The sequence below is a fragment of the Lithobates pipiens genome, unplaced genomic scaffold (genome assembly GCF_037356315.1).
Source record: "Lithobates pipiens isolate NorthernLeopardFrog02 unplaced genomic scaffold, aLitPip1_a1.2 Scaffold_13, whole genome shotgun sequence".
NCBI lineage: Eukaryota > Metazoa > Chordata > Amphibia > Anura > Ranidae > Lithobates > Lithobates pipiens.
The window spans coordinates 332291107-332314454 of record NW_027507718.1 but is presented as its reverse complement, the minus strand read 5'-3'; the positions used below and the strand labels follow the sequence as shown (position 1 = coordinate 332314454).

The 23348-nt window shown below is 40.7% G+C and overlaps 1 protein-coding gene across 3 annotated transcripts in view; it reads left to right on the top strand.

Moving 5' to 3' along the window:
- ZNF827 (zinc finger protein 827) overlaps window positions 1-23348 on the top strand; it is a 339433-nt gene that overhangs the window by 173152 nt on the left and 142933 nt on the right. For all 3 annotated transcript variants that reach the window (XM_077476988.1, XM_077476987.1, XM_077476990.1), the window contains exon 5: window positions 6555-6785. In XM_077476988.1, coding sequence (XP_077333114.1) covers window positions 6555-6785 — 231 coding nt within the window. The remainder of the gene's footprint in view (window positions 1-6554; window positions 6786-23348) is intronic.

Below are 23348 nucleotides of genomic sequence, written 5' to 3'. Positions count from 1 at the left end.
ATAGCTTGGGGTGTCTACTTTCCAAAATGGGGTCATTTGGGGGGGTTTTGTGCTATTTTGGCATTTTATGGCCTTCGAAACTGTGATAGGTAGTGAGGAGTTAAATCAAAAATTTGCACCCTTAGAAATCCTGAAGGTGGTGATTGGTTTTCGGGGTGTCGTGCGCGACTAGACTCCCAAAAAGTCCCACACATGTGGTATCCCCGTACTCGGGAGAAGCAGCAGAATGTATTTTGGGGTGTCATTTCACATATAACCATGGCATGTGTGAGCAATATATCATTTAGTGACAACTTTTTGTAAAAAAAATGTTTTATTTTTTTTTTTGTCATTATTCAATCCCTTAGGACAAAAAAAATAAATATTCAATGGGCTCAACATACCCATCAGCAATTTCCTTGGGGTGTCTACTTTCCAAAATGGGGTCATTTGGGGGGGATTTGTACTGCCCTGCCATTTTAGCACCTCAAGAAATGAGATCGGCAGTCATAAATTAAAAGCTGTGTAAATTCCAGAAAATGTACTCTAGTTTGTAGACGCTATAACTTTTGCGCAAACCAAAAAATATACGCTTATTGACATTTTTTTTACTAAAGACATGTGGCTGAATAAATTTTGCCCTCAATGTATGACTAAAATTTAGTTTATTCGATTTTTCTTATAACAAAAAGAAGAAAATATCTTTTTTTTTCCAAATTTTCGCTCTTTTTTCATTTATATCGCAAAAAAAAAAAATCGCAGAGGCAATCAAATACCATCAAAAGAAAGCTCTATTTGTGGGAAGAAAAGGACGCAAATTTCGTTTGGGTGCAATATTGCATGACCGCGCAATTACCAGTTAAAGCAGCGCAGTGCGAAATTGCAAAAAGACCTCTGGTCCTTAAGGTGTTTATTGGTCCGGAACTGAAGTGGTTAAAGCAGTATTAACCCCAAAAGCAGCCATTTATTATATTGCACTTTACCAATTCTTAGATGTGATGGCTGCATTCGTTTTCTTGTTTAGCTTTCTTCATTTTCATCTGGTGATCCAGCCAGTAAGTCAGTTTTTTTCCAAAAAGTCCAACCTCTTTTGCAAATGTACCCATTAGGAGTATTGAAACAAATCATTTACCACTGAGAGGGGTGTTTACAATGGTCAGCTTTTTTTTAAATTTGTGTAAAACCATTATCCGAAAATATATATATATTTTTTGCCGTAACTGTTTAAGTGCTAGCTGGAGTTTGGCTTCCATTTGTTAGTGTATCTGAATCTAAGTCCATCTAATGCTCCCCTCCTTCCAGATTAACAATGCTGCTGTCTGCTATGCCCCCTGTGCTCCACCATCTAGAGTGGACACCTTGTAATACAGAAAGTGTGTTTAGTGTGTTTAGTGGTCAGATCACCAGGTGAAAACATAGGGGAAAAGCTTAAAAAAGAAAAATAGTGCAGCCATCACATCTAATGATTCGCATATGCAATCTATACACTGGGGGGAGAACTTCTGGGAGAATCTAGGATGGAAAAGGACCTGGGGGTCCTAGTAGATGATAGGCTGAGCAATAGCATGCAATGCCAAGCTGCTGCTAACAAAGCAAGCAGAATATTGGCATGCATTAAAAAGGGGCTCAGCTCCAGAGAGAAAACAATAATTCTCCCACTCTACAAGACTCTGGTCCGGCTGCACCTAGAGTATGCTGTCCAGTTCTGGGCACCAGTCCTCAGGAAGGATATAATGGAAAAGGAGTGAGTACAAAGAAGGGCAACAAAGCTATTAAAAGGTCTGGAGGATATCAGTTATGAGGAAAGGTTGCGAGCACTGAACTTATTCTCTCTGGAGAAGAGACGCTTGAGAGGGGATATGGTTTCAATATACAAATACCGTACTGGTGACCCCACAATAGGGATAAAACTTTTTCACGGAAGGGTTTAACCAGACTCGTGGCCACTCATTAAAATTAGAAGAAAAGAGGTTTAACCTTAAACTACGTAGAGGGTTCTTTACTGTAAGAGCGGCAAGGATGTGGGCATTGATAGTTTCAAGAAACTACTCGATAAGCACCTGAACAACCACAACATACAGGGATATACAATGTAATACTGACATATCACACACATAGGTTCGACTTGATGGACTTGTGTCTTTTTTCAACTTCACCTACTATGTAACTATGTAAGCTACAATATAATAAATACATAAAAAAGCTTAACAGATCCCTCCTTCCACTCAAATCGGGTGGATGGCGGAATCCCCTCACCTTCAGGAAATTGTATTCTGACAGCATGACTGTTGAACAGAAGCTACCGCACATTGATCTGGTGCTAACTTTAGTGCACAACATCAAATTGTGACATCTTTAATAAATTGTATGGTTGCTCTATCCTTCTGTTTTTGTAACGGTCTTTACCAGCTAGTTCTCTCCAAAGGTATTTTACTTTATGGAAAGTTTGTTGAATTTTACACTGGTTCTTCCATCACTTGGGGATGGAGGGAGGCCTTTTGTAAACATTAAACCTGAAGTAGTTTTTGTTTTGTTTCTCCCCTGAAGCTAAAAGGAAGGTGACATTTCCCTCTGTTGGATGACCCATTTATTTTTGCTTTCTACATTTGGCTTTGTAGAAGCCATGGGAGCTGGGTGCAGTTAGAAATTCTGGTGGAATATATTACCACATGCAACTCCCTGAGAAATAAAGGAAACCAGCATGGGACAAAGAGAGCATCAGATATAAGAAATATGGAAATCAGCAAATAGGAAAGAAAGGCTTTTCCAAGGAAAACATTTCCGCAGGCAGAGCTTCAAAACTAGAGTTTAGGACAGGTTATTGGGTTAGGAGCAGTTTTTAACTATGTTGCTATGAACACATATATGTAGATATAACTGATATATTTCATTAGCAGTTTTTGCTCATTTATTTGTACACTTTTTCAGCTTATGTGTTCAAAGAATATATTTCTAAATTTATCATTTAGATTTAAACATAATTGTCCAATTTGTTTAATGAGTAATGGTGGATCCTATGTATTACCAACAATAAACATAGGTTCCCATCAAGGTACAAAATCTAAGGAGCTCCTTCACCATTGTTTCCAACAAAGAGGGTTGAAATGTATCTGCTCTGCCAAAAAAGGTTGACTGTCAGTAACTGCTGTAGGCAGTGGTGTAGTGTGGGTTGCCAGCCCTCAGGGCAGGGCAAGTATTGTGCCCCCTAACCAGTGAACTGTTGTCCCAAGTAAAAATCAAGTAAAAATCCTCTCCCCTCCAACTTTCCCTTCTAGCACACATCTTCCCCCCCTCCAAGCCCCCCTTCTAGCACAAATCCGTCCCCCCTTCAGCCATTTCTCTCCTTCTAGCACAAACTCTCCCACTTCAAATCACTTTAAGGCTAGGTTCACATATATGCAGGTTTTTGGAACGTTTGTAAATAGCACGCATGTTTGTGAATTTTGTACAAATGCAATTTTAAAAAGGTGCAGGGACCTTTTCCTGCATTTCCTGCAGGTACATTTGAATAGGCTGCTGTCCATGCGCAAATGCAGGACACACCAATCACATCTAGGTGTGAACCTAGCCTAACACTCCCCTTCCCCACACCAGTGCAGTAACAAAAAAATTACCTTCTACAAGAACTCAATTCTGTGATCAGAGGAATGCCATCGAGAAGCTTCACTACATATACACTTTCTATCTATATTCTATATAAGTTTTACCATAAGTGTTACATCAAAATAAATGAAAGACACGTAAACATCTCTAGAATTACAGCTTTACTGAAGAAAATCAGCTGTAATCCACATTGCCTTGATGCTAGGATGCAAAAACCATTGTTTTTCACTCTAAAGCCGCGTACACACGGGCGGACTGTATGGCCAACTTAGTCCGTCAGACAATCCGACGGACAGTCCGTCCTACTTTCGAATGAACGGACTTGACCACACACGGATGCACAAATAGTCCGTCGAAAGCTTGCACGATGACGTGTACAGCACGTACGACGGGACTAGAAATAGGAAGTCCAATACACAGCAATGCAACCTTTCGCCGTGTAAATCCTTTCTGAGCATGCGCCATACTTAGTCCGTCGAACTAGCCTACTGACGAGCGGATTGTCCGCTGAAACCAAAGTATGACGGACAGTATTTCGGAAATTCCGAAATACTTAGTCCGCCAGACTGCACGCTGAAAAAGTCAGCTGAAGCCCACACACGAGCGGACTGTCCGCTGAAATGTGTTTCGACGGACTAAGTTGGCCAGACAGTCCGCCCGTGTGTACGCAGCTTTATGATGCTGGAAATGAGCATCCAATGGTTTCCCGTCCTAACAGCAAGGCAGGTTGTGGCTTTTTCTAACAGGAATTTTTTCGCCAGGCTTCCAGGGGGGTTCAAATGACCTACAGTTTAGCAGTGGCCTAATGAACATTTAGGGAAGCGGCACAGTTTTTTTAATACCTACTTGGACCCCTTAACTGCATATGATATTTTTCTGAAAAAGGCATTCAAAGTATGAAAGTATCTGAAAGAAGAACTGGGTTTTCCATAGCAACCATTCTAAGTCATCCTCTTGTTTATTAATCGGTACTAGAAACTGAAAAATAATTCTATAGGCAACACAGACAGCATTTTCAGATGATTTTATATATGGGCTAAGCCCCCTTGTGCGAAAGAAGTTGAAGACCATTTATACTGTAAATCTGCCAGAGAGCAGTGTAAAATATGGACAAATGCTGAGAATGTCTAGGTTTGGTAAGCAATTTCTCTAATTGTTTTATCTTGATAATCACTGCATCTGCAATATTAATTTTATTTCGAAAACAGCTCTGCTAAACCGGTAAAATCTGCATAGTATCATTTTATTATATTGCGTGCCCCTGTTTAAAAGTAAACCTACTGTAACAGTTATAATTAAAGTGCTGATCGAACAGGCTGAATTTGATTAAATACTGACAATGGTCCAAACGTGATTATAAGCCATGGGCTCAAATAGTTCAGGGAGACTTTTATTACAATTTAGTGTTTCAACCCTTGGCTTCTCTTGCAAATTGAATATACACACTGTGTGACATATTACTTTGGACAAAGCCCAAGGAGATCATATTAGCCTTTACATTTTGCCTTATCTACACTGTCCAAGTCACAATGACTTTTCATTTCAACAGGATCAACCATTCTTTCCAAGCCTGCTGATGCTGTACTATTACTATTGTTGCTCAGGATGCGGCCTGCTGCTTGCCCATATCCAGTACAGCCAGGGAATGCAAAACAAATGCCAATAGCTTATTACCTAATGTATAAGAAGTTGGAATGCATGCTAGTACTTCTTTTATGGTTTCTTTTTATGTTAAAGAATTGTGAACTATATTTATTTTCAATGAAACAACTGAGAACGCCAACATTGTTACCAGTGAAAACTGGCATGCAGCTGTACCAGTAAAGGGTCACACCTGACTTCTTGGTTTATATGCAATCTATTGTATAGGGCTCACTACTATGGGGTCAGGGCAGTTAAGCCTTGCTCACCCAGAGGTTCTGCCCCACACACATACAAATAATAAATATATTGCCAGCAGCTGAAATTATTTGGGTTTCTTTATAAAGTATCAGCAACAGGTACAGAATTCCCACTGCGCACTAAAAATGGTACAATATCTTCTTACTGGGCATATTGCAGAGGCCAATGGTCTAGCCCCTATGTTGTATAGGCAGTCCCGAGTTACAAACATCCGACTTGCGAACGACTCCTACTTATGAACGGGAGGCGAGCACTTTTGACGGCGGGCACTTTCGACAGCACTTTTGGACGGCGGTCACTTTTGACAGAACATCGGAAAACGTAATCTCTGACGTTCTGCGTATACTGTTCCGACTTACGAACATATTCGACTTAAGAACAAAACCTACAGTCCCTAACCCATTCATAACTCAGGGAATTCCTGTATTGACTATCAGAGTAAGGTGTGGATTTTACCCTGGGGAGCTGATGGTATGTTTGTCTGCAGTCTTTCACACAGCAGTGGCAAAAATATATATATATTTTTTTTTTCTATCAAAGCAAATAGCCAACTACCTTTCTGTGTAGTGCAGATTTGCCAAATGCTAGCCAATCTGAAAATCCTGGCTCAATTACATGTATATTAGAGCTGGTGTGACCATATAACCAGTCTGGGGCAGGCATGTAGTAAAATATAAAAATATGCATTTCTCTAACAATGTATTCCTATTATGCAAGAGAAGCCCATAAGAGAAAGTGTATCCTATCTCTAATATACAAGTGTTCTCTTCTATGGGTTTATCTACCTCCCTGCAATCTAGTATGCCCTCTCACAGACCTCAGAGGCCATGTGGGCCATATCCTTATTGCCTAGTTCTCTGTCATGCTAGGCAGAGCTAACAGATGACATTATAGAAAAGTTCAACTGCAAATTCAATCATCACTAAAATGATTGTCAACCTGCTACGTAAAGTGCTTCAGTAAGCTAGACTGCCTACCTTGAAACAATACTTCTTATTGCGCAAGATACATTTAATGTAGAACAGTGCATTGCCTACTTCTCTTACAAAATATTTTTTCTTTATTCTTAGCTGCAAATCAAAAGGAGACTCTGACCCTGACAGTTAAAGTAAAAGAAGAACCTAAAGATGAAGAGCTTAGTAGTTCTCTGTCTCCACATTCTGGTTATACCTACAGCCATGAATCTGAGGCACGCCTTTCCAGCACACCAGATGAAGCCAAGACCCAGGAAACACAGCCAAACCTAATGTCACAGGATATCTCTGTCAAAGCAGCATCTGAACTCCTCATGAAGCTTTCAGGTAATTCAAGCTTAAGTTTAATCTGCTTTTATTCTGCCTTCTCTGGTTCTTCCTTTCTCTCTTCATCAATATGCTAAATTATTTTTTAAATAACAGTTTTCTATTTGTATTACATACTTAATTTTTTTTTTAATTCAGTGATGTCATCACTGGATCTCTGTGCTTCTATAAGCAATGCAGTAGATCAATGTTTGTGGGCCGCACCAACAGGGTGCTGTACATAGCTTCCTGAAAGCATCATAGCACCCTGCCTTAATAGGTGGGTGTCAGTCTGGAAGATCCGGTTTTCCTAGGAAGGCTTCATTTGCATGCATACTGTCCTAGGTATTGCCCTCATGTGATGCTGTACTTCCATGATTAAAAGAACTGAAATCCAGTGAATGAAAGGGGTGGGCAAGGTAGCTGGGGAGGAAAGAAGTGGAGCCTGTGTATCTGTGCGAGACTTGAAGGTAAGGCTGGAGTTTACCTTTAATACAGCAATGCTGCTTCATCAGCTCTCTAGCGGATGCTCTGTAGAAATTCACCTTGCCCAGTGTCATTACAAGCTTGGCTAAAAAGCCAGGACCGATCTGTCAAAGTCATACCGGCTGTACAGAACATTTAAAGACCCACTGGAGAATCAAAGCTTGTCCTTCCATCTTTAAAAAAAAAACTAAGTTAAAATTTTCATTTATAGGTGGAAATTGTATGAAGCAAAATTTCTTTAAATACATATATGCCTTTGATTAGCTTTTAAAAATGACCAATAAACTCTCTGTACTGTAATTTGTGTACAAATGACTGTTCTCTGTATTGTGTGGTCAGGAGACAGATGTTTTCAAAATGCACGCCCTGGTAGTATTGTTATTATACAGGATTATATAGTGCCACAGCGCTTTACAACATAGGTGTAGACAGTACATTTACAATGCAATTCAATACAGGAGGAATCGGGGGGCCCTGCTCCTTAGAGCTTACAATCTAGAACGGAGAAGGTAATAACTGTGGGGTATGAGCTGATGGAGAAAATAAAAGTACAGTTGTTAGGTAGGGGCAGGATAGGCATCTCTGAAGAGAAGGGTTTTCAGGGATTCTCTAAAATTGGACAGAGTAGGCAATAGTCGGACAGATTGAGGTAGGGAGTTTCAGAGGATGGGAGAGGCTCGAGAAAAGTCCTGGAGGCTAGCATGGGATGAGGTGATAAGGGAACTAGAGAGCAGGGGGTCTTGGGAGGAACACAACTAATGATTTGGTTGGTATTTTGAGACTAGGTTAGTGATGTAGCTAAGAGCTACTTTGAATTTTTTTCAATTTAATTCATAATTTTTTTGTATTTTGAATTTGATTCACTGGGTGAGCGGAAGTATGACAGCGTTCATTGTTGGTTATTGCAGTCTAGACGACCAAGAGTGTTTTAAATGCTTTTTTATAAGGCTTATGATCTGGAATGCCTCCCATCATCCATGTATTTTAGTCCCCTTTGTTGTTGATAGCCGTACTTCAAAACATGTAGGGAAGCACATTAGCGTTTTTTTGTTTGTTTGTTTTGGTTTTAATAACTGCATTTATGCATTGGTATATTTCAGAAAAATCTAGCACAGACTTTCATGCTGACCCACTTGCTTTAATACTTTTTAAGCTACTGACCCTCAGCAAGTACATACACCAGTAAAGCTGGAAACAAGTCAGAGACTTGTGGTAACACTATTCAAAGGAATGAAGCAAGATAGTCTGCATGATGGCCAGGAAAAAAACTTTAACCCACAAGTTATGCATCTTAATGGATTCTTTGCATTTTTTAATTGTATTAGTATTTTTATCATGTGTTTAAATGTAATTTATAGTTAGTTGCTTTGCCCTACTTTGTACTTTTATGTTCAATTCAAAGCAATACAATTTTTTTGTTAAATTGATTTTGTTAGTTTTAAAGTGTGCTACAGCAATCAATCTGCAGTAGCCCATATTAGTATAACATGTAACACAGGGCAGTCAATATAAACACATATGAGTAGAACAATTGAACATAATTAGGCAAATTCAATAAAGATCAATCCTGCACCATTTTTCTGGCGTTAATCCTTCTTGTTAATGTATTGTGCCAAATTCATTAAGTATATGTGACACACAGCATGACTTACAGCGACTTGACCACTAAATTCAGGTAATTATAAAATGTGCCACTTTTACTTTGTGTCGCATTGAATGTACTACTTTACATTGTGTCGCATCGAATGCACCAAATGTAAAAGTGGAGCTAATTAAGACCATCTCTCTTTTGGCTACAGAAAAAAACAGATTCTGCTAAAGCGCCTCACGTAAAGGAAGAGGCGCCTCTGGGTGTAAAGATAACATACACTTTAATTATAAAAACATATTTAATACAGGCAACTCACATTTTGGATGTGATGCATGAGCATTCAGTCACTTTAAAAGCTGAGCATGGATGTGGTCGTCTGATAGTTTGTCAAGCTGAGGCGCTGTAGCCTCTAGCGGCCAGGAAGTGACACAGACGCCGGATGTGGAGCGCAGTTCAAAGCAAAATGAAGTCTGGAGCGCAGGCGGAGAGAGATGACATCATGAGGTGGGTGCGACCATGATGAGGTGGGCATCTCTCTCCGCCTGAGCTCCAGACTTCATTCTGCTTTGAACTGCGCTCCACAGCCGGTGTCTGTGCTACTTCCTGGCCGCTAGAGGCTGCAGCGCCTCAGCTTGACGGACTATCAGATGACCACATCCATGCTCAGCTTTTAAAGTGACTGAATGCTCATGCATCACATCCAAAATGTGAGTTGCCTGTATTAAATACCTTTTTAATAATTAAAGTGTATGTTATCTCTACACCCAGAAGCGCCTCTTCCTTTGCTTTTTTTCACAGACTTGGAACATGGTTTCTGTCCTTCACTGATGGCAGCCCTGGATATGGATCTCCTGGTATTAAATGCTTTCCTTTGTTCTACTGGACGGTAGCTGTTATATTTATAATCATATGGATCTTAACAAAATATGGACTCTAATTCATATAATTGGATTTTTTGCTTCAAATGGTGAGAGACTGGTGGACATTGGGAAAAATCTTTGACCCTGTTTTGCCCATTTACTTGTGTATAAGGCATCTTGCACGTGCATTCTAGTACATCCAAGTACAAGTTCTAGACACATATATGATTTTGGAGCATTCGTTACCACCCTTTAGAATGCTTCAGAGACACCTTTGCAAATCTGCCTGCGACAGTTTTTATGAACTTCAGGGAATGTGTAGTAATATTCTTAATCCTATTTAATTTGATCTCATTTTGTATTCTTCCATTCAAGCACAGTTAAGTGTGGATTTAGTAAAATAATTCCTCCTTCAAAAGTAAAAAATAAAATTTATAGGGATTTACAAAATAATTTTTTCCCTTTTGGACTTTTCCATGTATTGTAGTTTTACAAACTGAAAAGGAAATGCAGAAAATTTGTATTTGCACAATTTGATTTACACAATATACTGGACACATTATAAAGGTGAAAATATATTGTCAAACAAAAGTTAACTAAACAAAACTGTACAAATTCACAAATTGGAGTAGATCACTTTATTTAAAAGAGCCTTATGATTCAGCACCATAGCATAAAACACAAGGTTTTTTTGTGTTTAGGTGCTTATTTGAATAACGTCTGTCAAATTTGTGGATGCTATCTGTACATTTGTATCGATGTACTGTACTTCTGGTGAGCTGGAAGCAAGGAGTGTGGATGCAAGCTAATCCTATGGTGCCAGCAGTGTTTGTGTACAAAAACAGAAGAGTAGACATCAGGTGCATATGTATTTCACGAGTCGGTGTTGGGCAGAACCGCATTTGGGTTGCAGTTACGGTACATGTCATTTTGGCTACATTTCTACCAGCTTTAAACAGTTTCTAGAAAATGTTACCCTTTTTGTCTTGTCAAATCCTATCTAGCTCTGCTGGACTGGAGCTGCTGGTGAACTGCAATTGGCATAGATTCTCAATTGAGATCTGGACTCTGGTTGAGCCATTTTAACATATTTAGGTTTTTGGTTTTAAACCTAAACCTAGACCGAAACAGGTTTACCTTCTGCATTTGGCTTCATCCATCTTGCCCTCAGCCTTATCTGGTATTGACGTTTCTGCAAATGAAAGCTGCCGTCACCATGGTTGGCTATGTTCCTCACATGACTAGACTGACTAGCTGACCAGCTGACTCGATAAGCTAAGCCCCCCCCCCCCCATATGTGTGGCATATCTCCCTTGCCTTTTGGCAAACCTTATATGGAAGTTGATATAGTTTTTTCAGCAATGAGTTCTGGTAATCGTTTCATAAAACCGAGCCTTAATAGTGAAGGGGTTTCTTTCAAATTAGCTGTGGATCCATGTAGCTAATGAAGAAATACATTTATATGTTGGTTTATTCTGGGGATAAAGTATATGTGAGCACCTTATCTTACACTGGGACAGCAGGATATACTTTTTAGCATAGTCCTGTTTCTTGTGTTAAATATGTACCATTTATATATTTTAAAATATAGAATAAAGATATTTATTTTAATGCAGTTGGGAGTTGTCGTGCATCTCTCTCTATTAGGGCTGAAACAACGAATCGATTAAACAACAAATAATCGATTATGAAATTAATCGATTACTATTTTCATAATCGATTAATCGGGCAGTAACATAATGGGGTTAAAAAAAAACGAAATGAGCCCTTTATAGTATAAAAAATTGCTACTGTAAATATTCCACAATTCTACAGTAAAAAAATTAACGCATTACAGTAGTGATTATCTGCTTTTTTTTTTGTACTATAAAGGGCTAATTATTTTTATTTTTTTAACCCCGTTATGTTACTAAACGTCTTACACCTGTTTCACATCTATGTGTTTTTTGGTGCTTTTTGTAGAAACGCATTACAGTTCATTTACATGGTTTCCTATGAGACACTTTAACATCTATGCTTTTTTCAGCCGCTGCGTATTTGGAAAGGGGCGGGGACATTTTTTAATGCAAAACTATGCTTTTTTGGTTCAATATACTTCAATCGAGAAGCTGCAGAAAGCATGTAGGGTTTTTTTGATCTGCCCAACAACAAATTGGGCAAAAAAAAATGCAAAAACGCAAATCACAGCAAAATCACGTGCACAAAAATCAAAACGCACAGCAAAAAGCACTGCAGAAACAGATAAAACACAAACTGCATAGGTGTGTACCGAGCATTATGTCACCAGCAAAAGTCCGATGAGAGCTTTTGGTCGGAAAATGCGATTGTGTGTATGCTCCATCGGACTTTTGCTGGCGGAATTTCGGCCAGCAAGAGATTGAGAGCAGGTTCTCGATTTTCGATCGGAAATTCCGATCGTCTGTACAAATTCCAACACGCAAAATTCCTAAGCATGCTCGGATACAATTCGACGCAGGCTCGGAAGCATTGAAATTAATTTTCTCGGCTCGTCGCAGTGTTGTACGTCACCGCGTTCTTGACGGTTGAAAGTTCAACAAACTTTTTCAAGTCAAGCTTGAGCAGAATTCCGTCGGAAAAACCATCCAAGCTTTTTACGATGGAAAATCCGCTCGTGTGTATGGGGCATTATGCTTGCCACATGGATCAATTTTCAGACAAAACTATACAGACGAAAAATCTTTGTACATTTGCTGAATGAAAGAATGTTCTTTGAAACATTCACTTGTTTTAAAATGAATGTAATTTCTGAACCAAAACCACATACTGTCGGAAAATTCCCTGACCAAGAAGTTTTCTATTATTTCCAAATTTTCCTGTCACTGTGGTTGAAAATGAACGTAGATTTGACCCCAATAATGATTAGAAAATCAAACGAACATTCTTAAAGCGGGAGTTCCGCCATTTTTTTTTTTTAAAGTCAGCAGCTACAAATACTGCAGCTGCTGACTTTTAAAATAAGGACACTTACCCGCCCAGCTCGCCCACAATGTCGGCACCCGAAGCCGATCTCTCGATCGGCTCTCGGGTGCTGCCGCCACCATTTTGGGTATGGGAATCAGGAAGTGGAGCCTTGTGTTTCCCAGCAGACAGCAGGGGACCCGCAGGAAGTGGCATAAATATCCGCAGATTCTGCGGATATCTATGCCGGAAGTGGGTGCAAATACCTGTACTATACAGGTATCTGCACCCTCCTCCCCCCTGAAAGGTGCCAATTGTGGCGCCGAAGGGGGTGAGGGTTCCAATGAGTGGAAGTTCCACTTTAGGGTGGAGCTCCGCTTTAAAATGAATTTTTTTTTGAAGGAAGACATTGTTTTTTTAAATAAAAAAAAATAGATCTGAGTCTATTTACCAGATTCATCCTTTAATAGTATATACAGTATATCTCCTCTAATAGTATATCTCTTCTGTCTACACCACACTTTTTCTTAAGATTATTAACCAATTAATCGAAACAATAATCGGCCAACTGATCGATTAAGAAAATAATCGTTAGTTGCAGCAAATAAATATATATATATATATATATATATATATATATATGTATAATTTTTTTTTTTTTTATATATATATATATATACATTTTCAATCTTTGAATAAGCCTAATCTTCTCCATAGTATAGAATTACAGGTACATCTGATAAAATTAGAATATCATCAAAAAGTAAATTTATTTCAATAATTCAATTCAAAAAGTGAAAGTCAAATATTTGATATAGATGATATATTTCAAGAATTTTTCTTTTAATTTTGCTGATTATAGCTTACAGCTAGTGAAAACCCAAAATTTAGTATCTCAGAAAATTTGAATATTACATAAGACCAATAAAAAAAATGTTTTAATACAGAAATGTTGGCTTACTAAAAGTATGTCCATGAACAGTGTAGTATGCATTCAATACTTGGTCGGGGCTCCTTTTGCTTTAATTACTGCATCAATGCGGCGTGGCATGGAGGCGATTTGTCCCAACATGCCTCGGGTGGTCACGTTACAAGGGGGCGTGGTCTCTAGAAAAATTCACCGAATGGCCATGCCCAATGCCTCCAAAATAACCTGCAGAGAGCAGAGCGTGCATAACTGCGGGAGCTAGTGTCGGGAGAAGATCGAAGGAAAAAGAACCAAAGGCAGCAGAAGAGCCAGAGTAAGAAGATAGTGGAGGGAGAAGAACCGAAGAGGGGAGAAGGCATCGCTGTTGAGGGGAGAAGACTGGAGGAAGAAGAGACGCTGGAGCTCCTTTAACCACTTAACGACCAGTGCACGCCAATGTTCGTCCTATTTTCGAAGAGGGATATCTCGGTAACGGCAGCAGCTGCTGCCACAACCGGGATATCCATCTCTTCAGGCGCCGGTCGTGTGTGCGATAATGGTGGTCTCTGCGGCGGATTCGCTGCAAGATCACCGCTATCGGTGGCGGGAGAGGTGCCACCCCCCCCTCGCTGCTCTCCCGCGCCCTCCGCCGCTTACCGGAGCTGTCGGTAGCAGCGGAGGCGATCGAGTCCTACCGATGGCTGGGTATGGAGATGAGTGAGGCTAAGATGGCCTCCACTCGTCTCTATACAATAGGAGGGCGGAAGCGACGTCAAAACGTCACTTCCGCCCATACCTCTTAAATGTATATTTTTTCAATGTCTTTTTTTTTTTTATTGCATTTAAGTTCAAATATGAGATCTGAGGACTTTTTGACCCCAGATCTCATATTTAAAAGGACCTTTCATCCCTTGTAATAGAAAAAAGCATGTTTTCATTCCTTGTAATAGGAATAAAAGTGATACATTTTTTTTTTTTTTAAAACAGTGTAAAAATAAATAAAATCAATTAAAATAATAATAAAAAAAAAGTTTTGAAAACACCCCATCCCAATGAGTTTGCGCGCAGAAGCGAGCGCATATGTGAGTAGCGCCCGCATATTAAAATGGTAGTCAAACCACACGTGAGGTGTCGCCGCGATCGGTAGAGCGAGAGAAATAATTCTTGCCCTAGACCTCCTCTGTAACGCAAAAAATGCAACCTGTAGAGTTTTTTAAATGTCGCTTATGGAGATTTTTGAGGCTAAAAGTTTGACGCCATTCCAAGAGCGGGCGCAATTTTGAAGCGTGACATGTTGGGTATCAATTTACTCGGCGTAACATTATCTTTCACAATATAAAAAAAAATTGGGCTAATTTTACTGTTGTCTTATTTTTTATTCAAAAAAAGTGCACTTTTAAGACTGCTGCGCAAATACGGTGTGAAAAAAAAGTATTGCAATTACCGCCATTTTATTCTCTAGGGCGGTGATGGCGAACCTTGGCACCCCAGATGTTTTGGAACTACATATCCCATGATGCTCCATTACACTGCAGAGTGGATGAGCATCATGGGAAATGTAGTTCCAAAACATCTGGGGTGCCGAGGTTCGCCATCACTGCTCTAGGGTGTTAAAAAAAACAATATAAAATGTTTGGGGGTTCTAAGTAATTTTCTAGCAAAAAAAACTGTTTTAAACATGTAAACACGAGTCTGAAAAAGAGGCCTGGTCCTTAAGTGGTTAATAAAGGACTTTGTCAAAAACCTGAGTGCTGGTTTTATTTCTTTGACACTTTTTTGGGTGAATGGGTAGGGGTACCCCATACTCATTCACATTGGGTGGGGGGGGGGGTCGAGATCTGGGGGCCCCCTTGTTAAAGGGCACTTCCAGATTTTGATAAGCCTTCCTGCCCACAGACCCCCACAACCACAGCACAGGGTTGTCGGGGAAAAGGCCCTAGTCCCCATCAACATGGGGACAAGGTGCTTTGGGGTGGAGGGGGGGCTCTGCGCCCCCCCCCTGCCCAAAGCTCACTCCCCCCTATGTTGAGGGCGTATGGCCTGGTATGGTCCAGGGGGGAGGGCACTTGCTCGTTCCCCCCCCCTTTTCCTGACCTGCTGGGCTGCATGCTCGGATAAGGGTCTGGTATGGATTTTGGGGGGACCCCACACCGTTTTTTTATTTTTATTTTGACAAGGGGTTCCCCTTCAAGATCCTCAACACACAAGTCACACCATGAGTTGGCTCATCATGAGCCAACTTGGATGTGACTTCTATTCAAATCAATGGGCTCTCTTAGTGAACCATTGATTTTGAATAAAGGCAGAGAAAATCTGCTAAAAGCTAGCACGGCTAAACGCGCATGAACGCCAATGCAAAAAGCTACTAAAAGCACATTTTTTGAGACTCTCTTTCCTGGAGTGGTAGTGGCTTTGCAGCTCGTTTTTTTCTAACGCCCTGTATGCATGAGGCCTTAGGGATTTCACAGCAGAATGTGTGAAAATGAATGCAATCAATACCTTTTCTAGTTTATATATTGTCATTTAGTTAGAAGAACTTGTAGATTCTTTCCCACTTCAACATATAGACTACTGTGTGTAGACAAACCTTTTAATTTCTGGTTGTAACACTACAAAAGGTGTAAAAGTTCCTGCAGTGAATATTTAGGTAGAGCACTATAAATTTTATTTCTTTTCACATATTGTTGAACAGTATTTCGATCTACACGTGAAAATAAAGCATGATAGGCAGGGCTGTAGCCAAAATGTTCTCCATGTAAAGTGTGATACTCGTAATTAATATTAAAAAAAAAAATCTTGTAGAACCTTGGCAGAAATTGGCATGATTCCATGCAGCAGTGCACAGATAAGGAGTTTGGGGATATGAAACATAACAGAGTGAAACTACCATCTGTGACTGTCTGATCAAGCCCATCTCACTGCTCTGCTGATTGTTGTATTAGCGGCTGCTATTACATCACCGGGGTCAGGCTGGTGCACAGATCATACAGCTCAGTGAACACAACACCTACTGACAGACAGTTGTTGAATGTCATGTGGTTTAAATATGCACAAATAAAATAAACATAAATGATATGAGCCCTGCCATCAGGATAATTTTTCATCTGCCTCTTGAGTTTTATACTGCAGCATATATATATAAATCTAAAATGCCGGTGATCTGTTTGAATAATATTCTAAAAAAATTCTTGCTTTTAAGTGCCTGATTTCTACACCGCGGACGTGATTCCGTAGGGTCACTCTGCTGACCCTGGTTTTTGCTGTCTTGTCTTTTTATGACATAGGCTACTTTCACACTGGGGCGGTGCCAGCGTTAGCGGTAAAGCACTACTAGTCTTAGTGGCGCTTTACCACTGTTATAACGGTGCTTTTCAGCCGCTAGCAGGGTGCTTTCAACCCCAGCTAGTGGCCAAAAAAAGAGTTATCAGTGCCCATGTCGCGGCGCTGCCGAACAGCTTTGCAGGCGATTCAGCAGCACTGCCCATTCATTTTAATGGGCAGGGTGTTTTGGAAGCAGTGTATACACCGCTCCTTCACTGCCCCAAAGATGCTGCTTGCAGGACTTTTTTTTTTCCCATCCTGCAAGCGTGCCACCCCAGTGTGCAAGCACTTGAGCTTTCACACTGGGGGGACATGAGAGGTGCTTTTCAGGCGCTTTACAGGTGCCTTTTTTAGCGCTAAAAAAACCTGAAAAGCACCAAGTGTGAAAGAGGTCTTAGTGTTTTTCCACTTTTGCAGCCACATTTGGATAAGACCGGCTTTATATTTGTTACATGTCCCATTATAAATTGTAGCCTACTTTTTTTTAGATGCTCTATTCTGGACCCTCCAGCAGGGAAAATTGTAGGTGGTTTTAGTGTTTGTTTATTGGGAGGCTGAACAATGGTTTTGCCAAAATTAACCCTGTCTGTACTGTGCAGGCAGATCTTACCTTAACAAACAGTTAAAGGTTTAAAAGGGGCGACAACCCATCAAACTCGATCTCTGCGTCGACCGCAGCTAGAGGACTAATAGGTCATACCCTCAGCTTGCTGATCCACCCTCTGTAGAACCTCAAACACAGTGAAGCCCATATATGGAGCAGAGGAACTATTTTTTACAGTTCGGAGCACGCCTATCTGGATTCTGCTTTCCCTCTTTAAAGCGGGAGTCCGCCGTTTTTTTTTTTTTTTTAAAGCCAGCAGCTACAAATACTGCAGCTGCTGACTTTTAAAATAATGACACTTACCCGTCCAGCGTGCCCGCGATGTCGGCACCCGAAGCCGATCTCTCGATCGTCTCTCGGGTGCTGCCGCCGCCATCTTGGGCATGGGAATCAGGAAGTAGAGCCTTGTGGCTTCATTTCCCGGTTCCCTACTGCACATGCGCGAGTCGCGCTGCGCAGTAAGGATGGTCCCCGCTGTCTCTGGGATCCGTGTGTTTCCCATCAGGCAACGAGGGACCTTCGGAAAGGGGCGTAGATTCTGCGGAAAGGGGCTTACCTTCTGCAGATTCTACGCTGGGAGTGGGTGCAGATACCTGTACTGTACAGGTACCTGCACCCCCCTCCCCCCTGAAAGGTGCCAATTGTGGTGCCGGAGGGGGGGGGGAGGGTTCCAATGAGCGGAAGGTCCACTTTAGGGTGGACCTCCGCTTTAAGCAACTAGATTCACGCATCTCTTCCTTCCTATGGAATAATCTGCCCCCTCGACTCAGTCTGTCTATGTTAAGACACTCCTTTGCCTCTGGTTGGTTTGCACTCCTGATTTTTTTTCAATACTTTTTGTCTGGGTAGTTCATGCCCACAACTGGCTTATTGTCAATCGGATAATGCTGCAGTTGTAGTGGAAGCTCCTGTCCTTGGGTCGTGTGAGTCATTGCAGTCTCTCTTTTACAGAGGCTGTGGAGCCCCTTATCTCCTCACCCGCAAAATGAGAACAACAATTAGGTCTCATGCACACTGGAAGTTTTTGGACGTTTTTACTGCTGCTGTTTTTAGCTTCAGACGTTTTTTTTTTTTCTACAGTCAATAAACTCCCCATCATGTTATCCCATGTGTCCATGCACACACATCAGCTGTTTGTTTTTGGCTGTAAAAAAACCCCAAATATAGTGGGTTCTGAGAGGAGTTTTTTAGCTGTAAAAATGCTTGAACGTCAAGCGCCAATAAACGCTCAAAAATGCGGCTCAACTGCGTTTCTTAAAGTTTTTATCCTTTACCATTAGCAGAGAGGTGGTTTCTGTCAAAAAAAAAAACACACAAAATAACGCTATTGCAAAAAATGCTGAAAAACTCACTTCAACGTTGCTGGCGTTTTTATAACGTTTTTAGAACATCCAGTGTGCATGAGGCCTTAAGTTTGGAATAGGGTTGGCATATGTCATACGGATGTGGCTGGTCAGTGGTCACCATACTTACCTCTGTGTAACAACCAAAATCTTTATAATCTTTTTCTGTTACCAATGGCAGCCATTTGGGCATCGAGGGAAGTTAAAGTGGTTTTTGATTTTGCACAGAGCAGCCTTGAACCCCCTTCTTTTTTTCTTAAATTTGGGAAAGTAGAAATACACTTTAATGCATTTTGCCAAATATATGAGATCTTGATTTTCAGAAGAATGTTATGGAATTGCCTTGAAAATAAAGTCTCAAACTCTTAGTTAACGATACAATAGAAATCCCATATCTGCCTTCGACATACCTCCCCATATTTGCTTGGACTAGAAGATAAGCTTTAGATGTCTAACCTTTACTTGATGTTATTTGTGTGTGTATGTCAGTTCAGCAACGTCAACCTTTTTATATATATATATAAATACAATATAATATATATTTAGAGTTTTTCAGTGGTGCTTCAGTATTTCCAGCAATCTGGATCAAGAGCTTGATAGGGCTCTATTACTGCTTATAAGAGGGAATTTGGAAGAAGTACCTTTCTGTAGTAGTCAAGTTCCCTCCTCCTTGTGTAGCTCTTTACAGTAGAGGAGATAGGAAAGTTTGTTTTTTCATTCTACTTTTACTACCAATCTCCCATTTTTAAAATCAAACATATTTCCTTTAAGCATTATATTTTATTTTTTTATTTATGATTTTGTTTTTTGGATCTAGCTAAAAGCTGCCAGTGTGGAGACAATGAAGAGATTGCCTTATGGCAGTGTTTCTTCATTTCATTAAACTATGCAAACTATTTATAAAAGCCCATATTTAGCAAGACTTCACTGATTTCTCATCTTGTGTGTTATACAGGATGTATCATAGGGCTTTGGCCTTCAGTTGGGTTCAGGGTGCCTTTGTTAATGCAAAGATCTGCTGTTGCGGTTGGCTTGCAAAATGCTGGGTGGTGTTGCAGTAGGATTTTCTGGCAAAATATATGTGCATACAGCTAATGAGCTGATTGTATTTTAGCTTAGCCACAGGTACACTTTAAGGGAGTTTCAATAGCAAAATTTCAAACTGTATCTTACAATTACCCACTGAACCACCCAGGTGTACGTATACTTATACTAAGTGCACTTTATGACATACATCTCATATTTACAGTATGTTTATACAAAAAAAAAAAAAATCTTCACTTTTATTTATTTATTTTTTATTCATGTTCCTTCCATAGTACTGAAAACTGTTCATACAATTCACTGCAAAAATGAGATAAATTCTAGTAACTCTTCTCTTTCAAGTATTTTATTAGTTATTTCAAAGTACAATAAAAATGTCATAACAATAATTTTTGTACTAAAACAATGGTTATAAGCACAGGTAACGAGGCTTCTCTCTTCTCATGTCCACCCTAACCTCTAAGTAGGCCGGCGGCTGAGGCGTACACCAACGCTGCAATTCTGTATGTTCTCCGGTGCTTTTAACATCTTCGAGCACACATAGTACATTTCAGAGTGGGGACTCTGAGGCTAGTGTGAACATAAGAAGAGGCGCAAGGCACAAGAGTTTGTCAGTGAAATCTGTAGTTTGCATGCATTACATCAGAGGACATGTGAGTAAATTGATTTTAATATATTTTTATTAATAAAGGATTTATTTCACTAGGGTGCACATGCTCTTTGTTTTTTCTCTTTTGCTCATGTAGTGTTTTCACCACCTGGTGGATGAAGTGTGAGCTGCAGCTGTTCCTGTGGATATAAGGAGAAGCTTTGGGAGACAGTTTTTTAGGACTTGGACTGTGGAGGTGCTCATTCACATTGAGCTTTATTTTATTACTTAGGGCTTGTTCACACTTGACTAACGCTCATCAAATGCTCCTATAGCGCTTGTATGGCATTAGTATGGGTGTCAGACAGACGTCAATGAGCTTTAGTATGGGCATTAGACAGGCGTTTTACAAGCATTAACAATGAGTTAAAATATGCTTCCCATATGCCCTATGAGCAGTTTTGAAGCATTTGAGAGATGTTAAAACTGCTCCACAAATGCCTTTTCCATTACAGCAAATGAACGAATCGTAACGCCCAAAAACCACCCCACAACTGCCTGCCAGAGCATTTGCAAGGTGTTACCATAGACTTGAATGGGAGGCGTTGAAAGGCTTCCAACATCTTCTTACTCGACGTGAGGCTTCAATTTTGAAGCAATGTGACACTAAAACTTAGTGTGAACAGCACTATGTGCTGTCTATTGTATCTTGTGCATAGGTGTTTGAGGGGCCTTTTTAACTTCTCTCAAATGCCTCTCAAACGCCTGCTCTTAATGCCAGTGTGAACTCAGCCTTAATCTGGCTTTTGCTCACAGCACTCCACAGAATCTGCCCTAATAAAACTCACTAACGATTTACTAACTGCTAAAACCAATGCCCACTACTCCATACTCTTACTACTAGACATCTCTGCGGCCATTGATACTGTTCACCACCCACTTCTTTTCAATAAACTTCACTCCCTTGGTCTCCAAGATTGTGCTCTGTTCTGCTTCTCCTCCTACCTATCACAGCGCACTATCAGTGTTACCTACAACCAGTGGCAGCTGGTGTTTTTTTTGGGGGGGGGGGGGGCAGGCCACACCACTTCCCTCTTCCAGGTTGCGGGCTCCTATGGGTGGCGTGCAGCAGCTGGGTTGCGGGCTCCTACGAGCAGTAGACAGCGGCTCCTGTGTCCTCTAATGTGTCACAGCAGCTTCCGCCATGTGGCTCCTCCCTCCTCTTCCTAGGTGTTCAATAGGACCGCCTGTGCTTACAGCCAATTGGGTGACTGGTCCTCTGATGGGGGGGGGGGTGTCTGTGCTGATTGATTATCAGCACAGCCCCCCCGAGGATGCCCACACTGGACTACCAAGTATGCCACTAGAACCACTAGGTCTGCCACCCTAGACCACCAGGGATGCCAATCAGTGCCCACAATGGATGCCAATCAGTGCCCACAATGGGCATCACTGATTGGCAGGCATTATTTGGCACTGATTAGCATCCATCCATCCCATCAATTAGTTTACATCAGTGCCACCTATCAGTGCCCATCCGTGCCGCCTATCAGTGCCCCCAGAAAATAAAAATCCCAGAGGTAATAAAATACCACTAAAACAACAAAATGATAAAAATTTAGTTTGGGTACAGTGTTGCATGACCGTGCAATTGTCATTCAAAGTGCAACAGTGCTGATAGCTGAAAATTGGTCTGGGCAGGAAGGTGTATAAGTGCCCTGTATTGAAATGGTTAATAACCAAAAGTACAGGAAACTGTTTTTATTTTTAAAAATGTTGTGTGTGTATGTGTGTGTGTATATATATATATATATATATATATATATATATATATATATATATATATATATATATATATATATAAAAATGATGCTGATATTATAATTTTTTTTATATGATATGATTTTTTATATATACTGTATATTACATTAACCACTTCAAATCCAGAAGATTTTACCCCCTTCATGACCAGTCCATTTTCTACTATGCGCCACTTTGCTACTTGAACTAGTAGATGTGCAGTCATACAAAGACATGCAGGTAGGTTAATTGGCTTCTGTCTAAAATTGGCCCTAGTATACAACTGGGGATCTTGGATTGTGGCTCCTTGAGGGTAGGGACCAATGTGAGTGTGCAATGTAAAGGGATAGGGACAATTGTAGACACTCACTCAGGTTGAACTGGATGGACTGATGTCTTTATTCAACCTTACTAACTATGTAACTATGTAACTATACAACGCTGTACCAAAATTAAGCTTATATAATTTCTGCACCAAGATGGCCGCCGCTCCGGAGCTAGGCTGAAGCCTTGGCCTTTTGTAAGGCTGAGGCCGCGGACCACGCCACGGATCGCAGCGGGGAAGATGCCAGCGGCGGCGGGGGGGGGGCAGTGTTTATCATATATTCGCACCATTAGACGCAGGGACGTTTTCCCCCATATTTCTGGGGGGAAAAAGTGTGTCCTATAGTCCGAAAAATACGGTATTTATTTTATATTAGTAATGGCGGTGATCAGCAACTTATAATGGGACTGCAATACTGTCGCCAGAAATCTGACACTAACTGACACTTTGTGGGAACTAACTGCCACTGACATCACCAGTGAGAATATTACAGTGATCAGTGCTAATAATATGCACTGTCACTGTACTAATGACACTGGGCAGAAAGGGGTAACATCTAGGGTGATCAAGGGGGTAAATATATGCCTAACAAATGTTTGCGTGTACTGTGCACTGCTTTTACTAGGAATCTAGTTGTTTTCATTTGCTGCCTGAACGCAGCTCTGTGTCTACATTCACAGAGCTGTCCTTGGTGAAGCTCAGAGCTGGGTTCTGGCCAATGATTGACTGCTGGCACCCGGTGATCAGCATGTGCTGTGACTCATCTTTTGACACAGACTGGGCGACTCAGCCCCG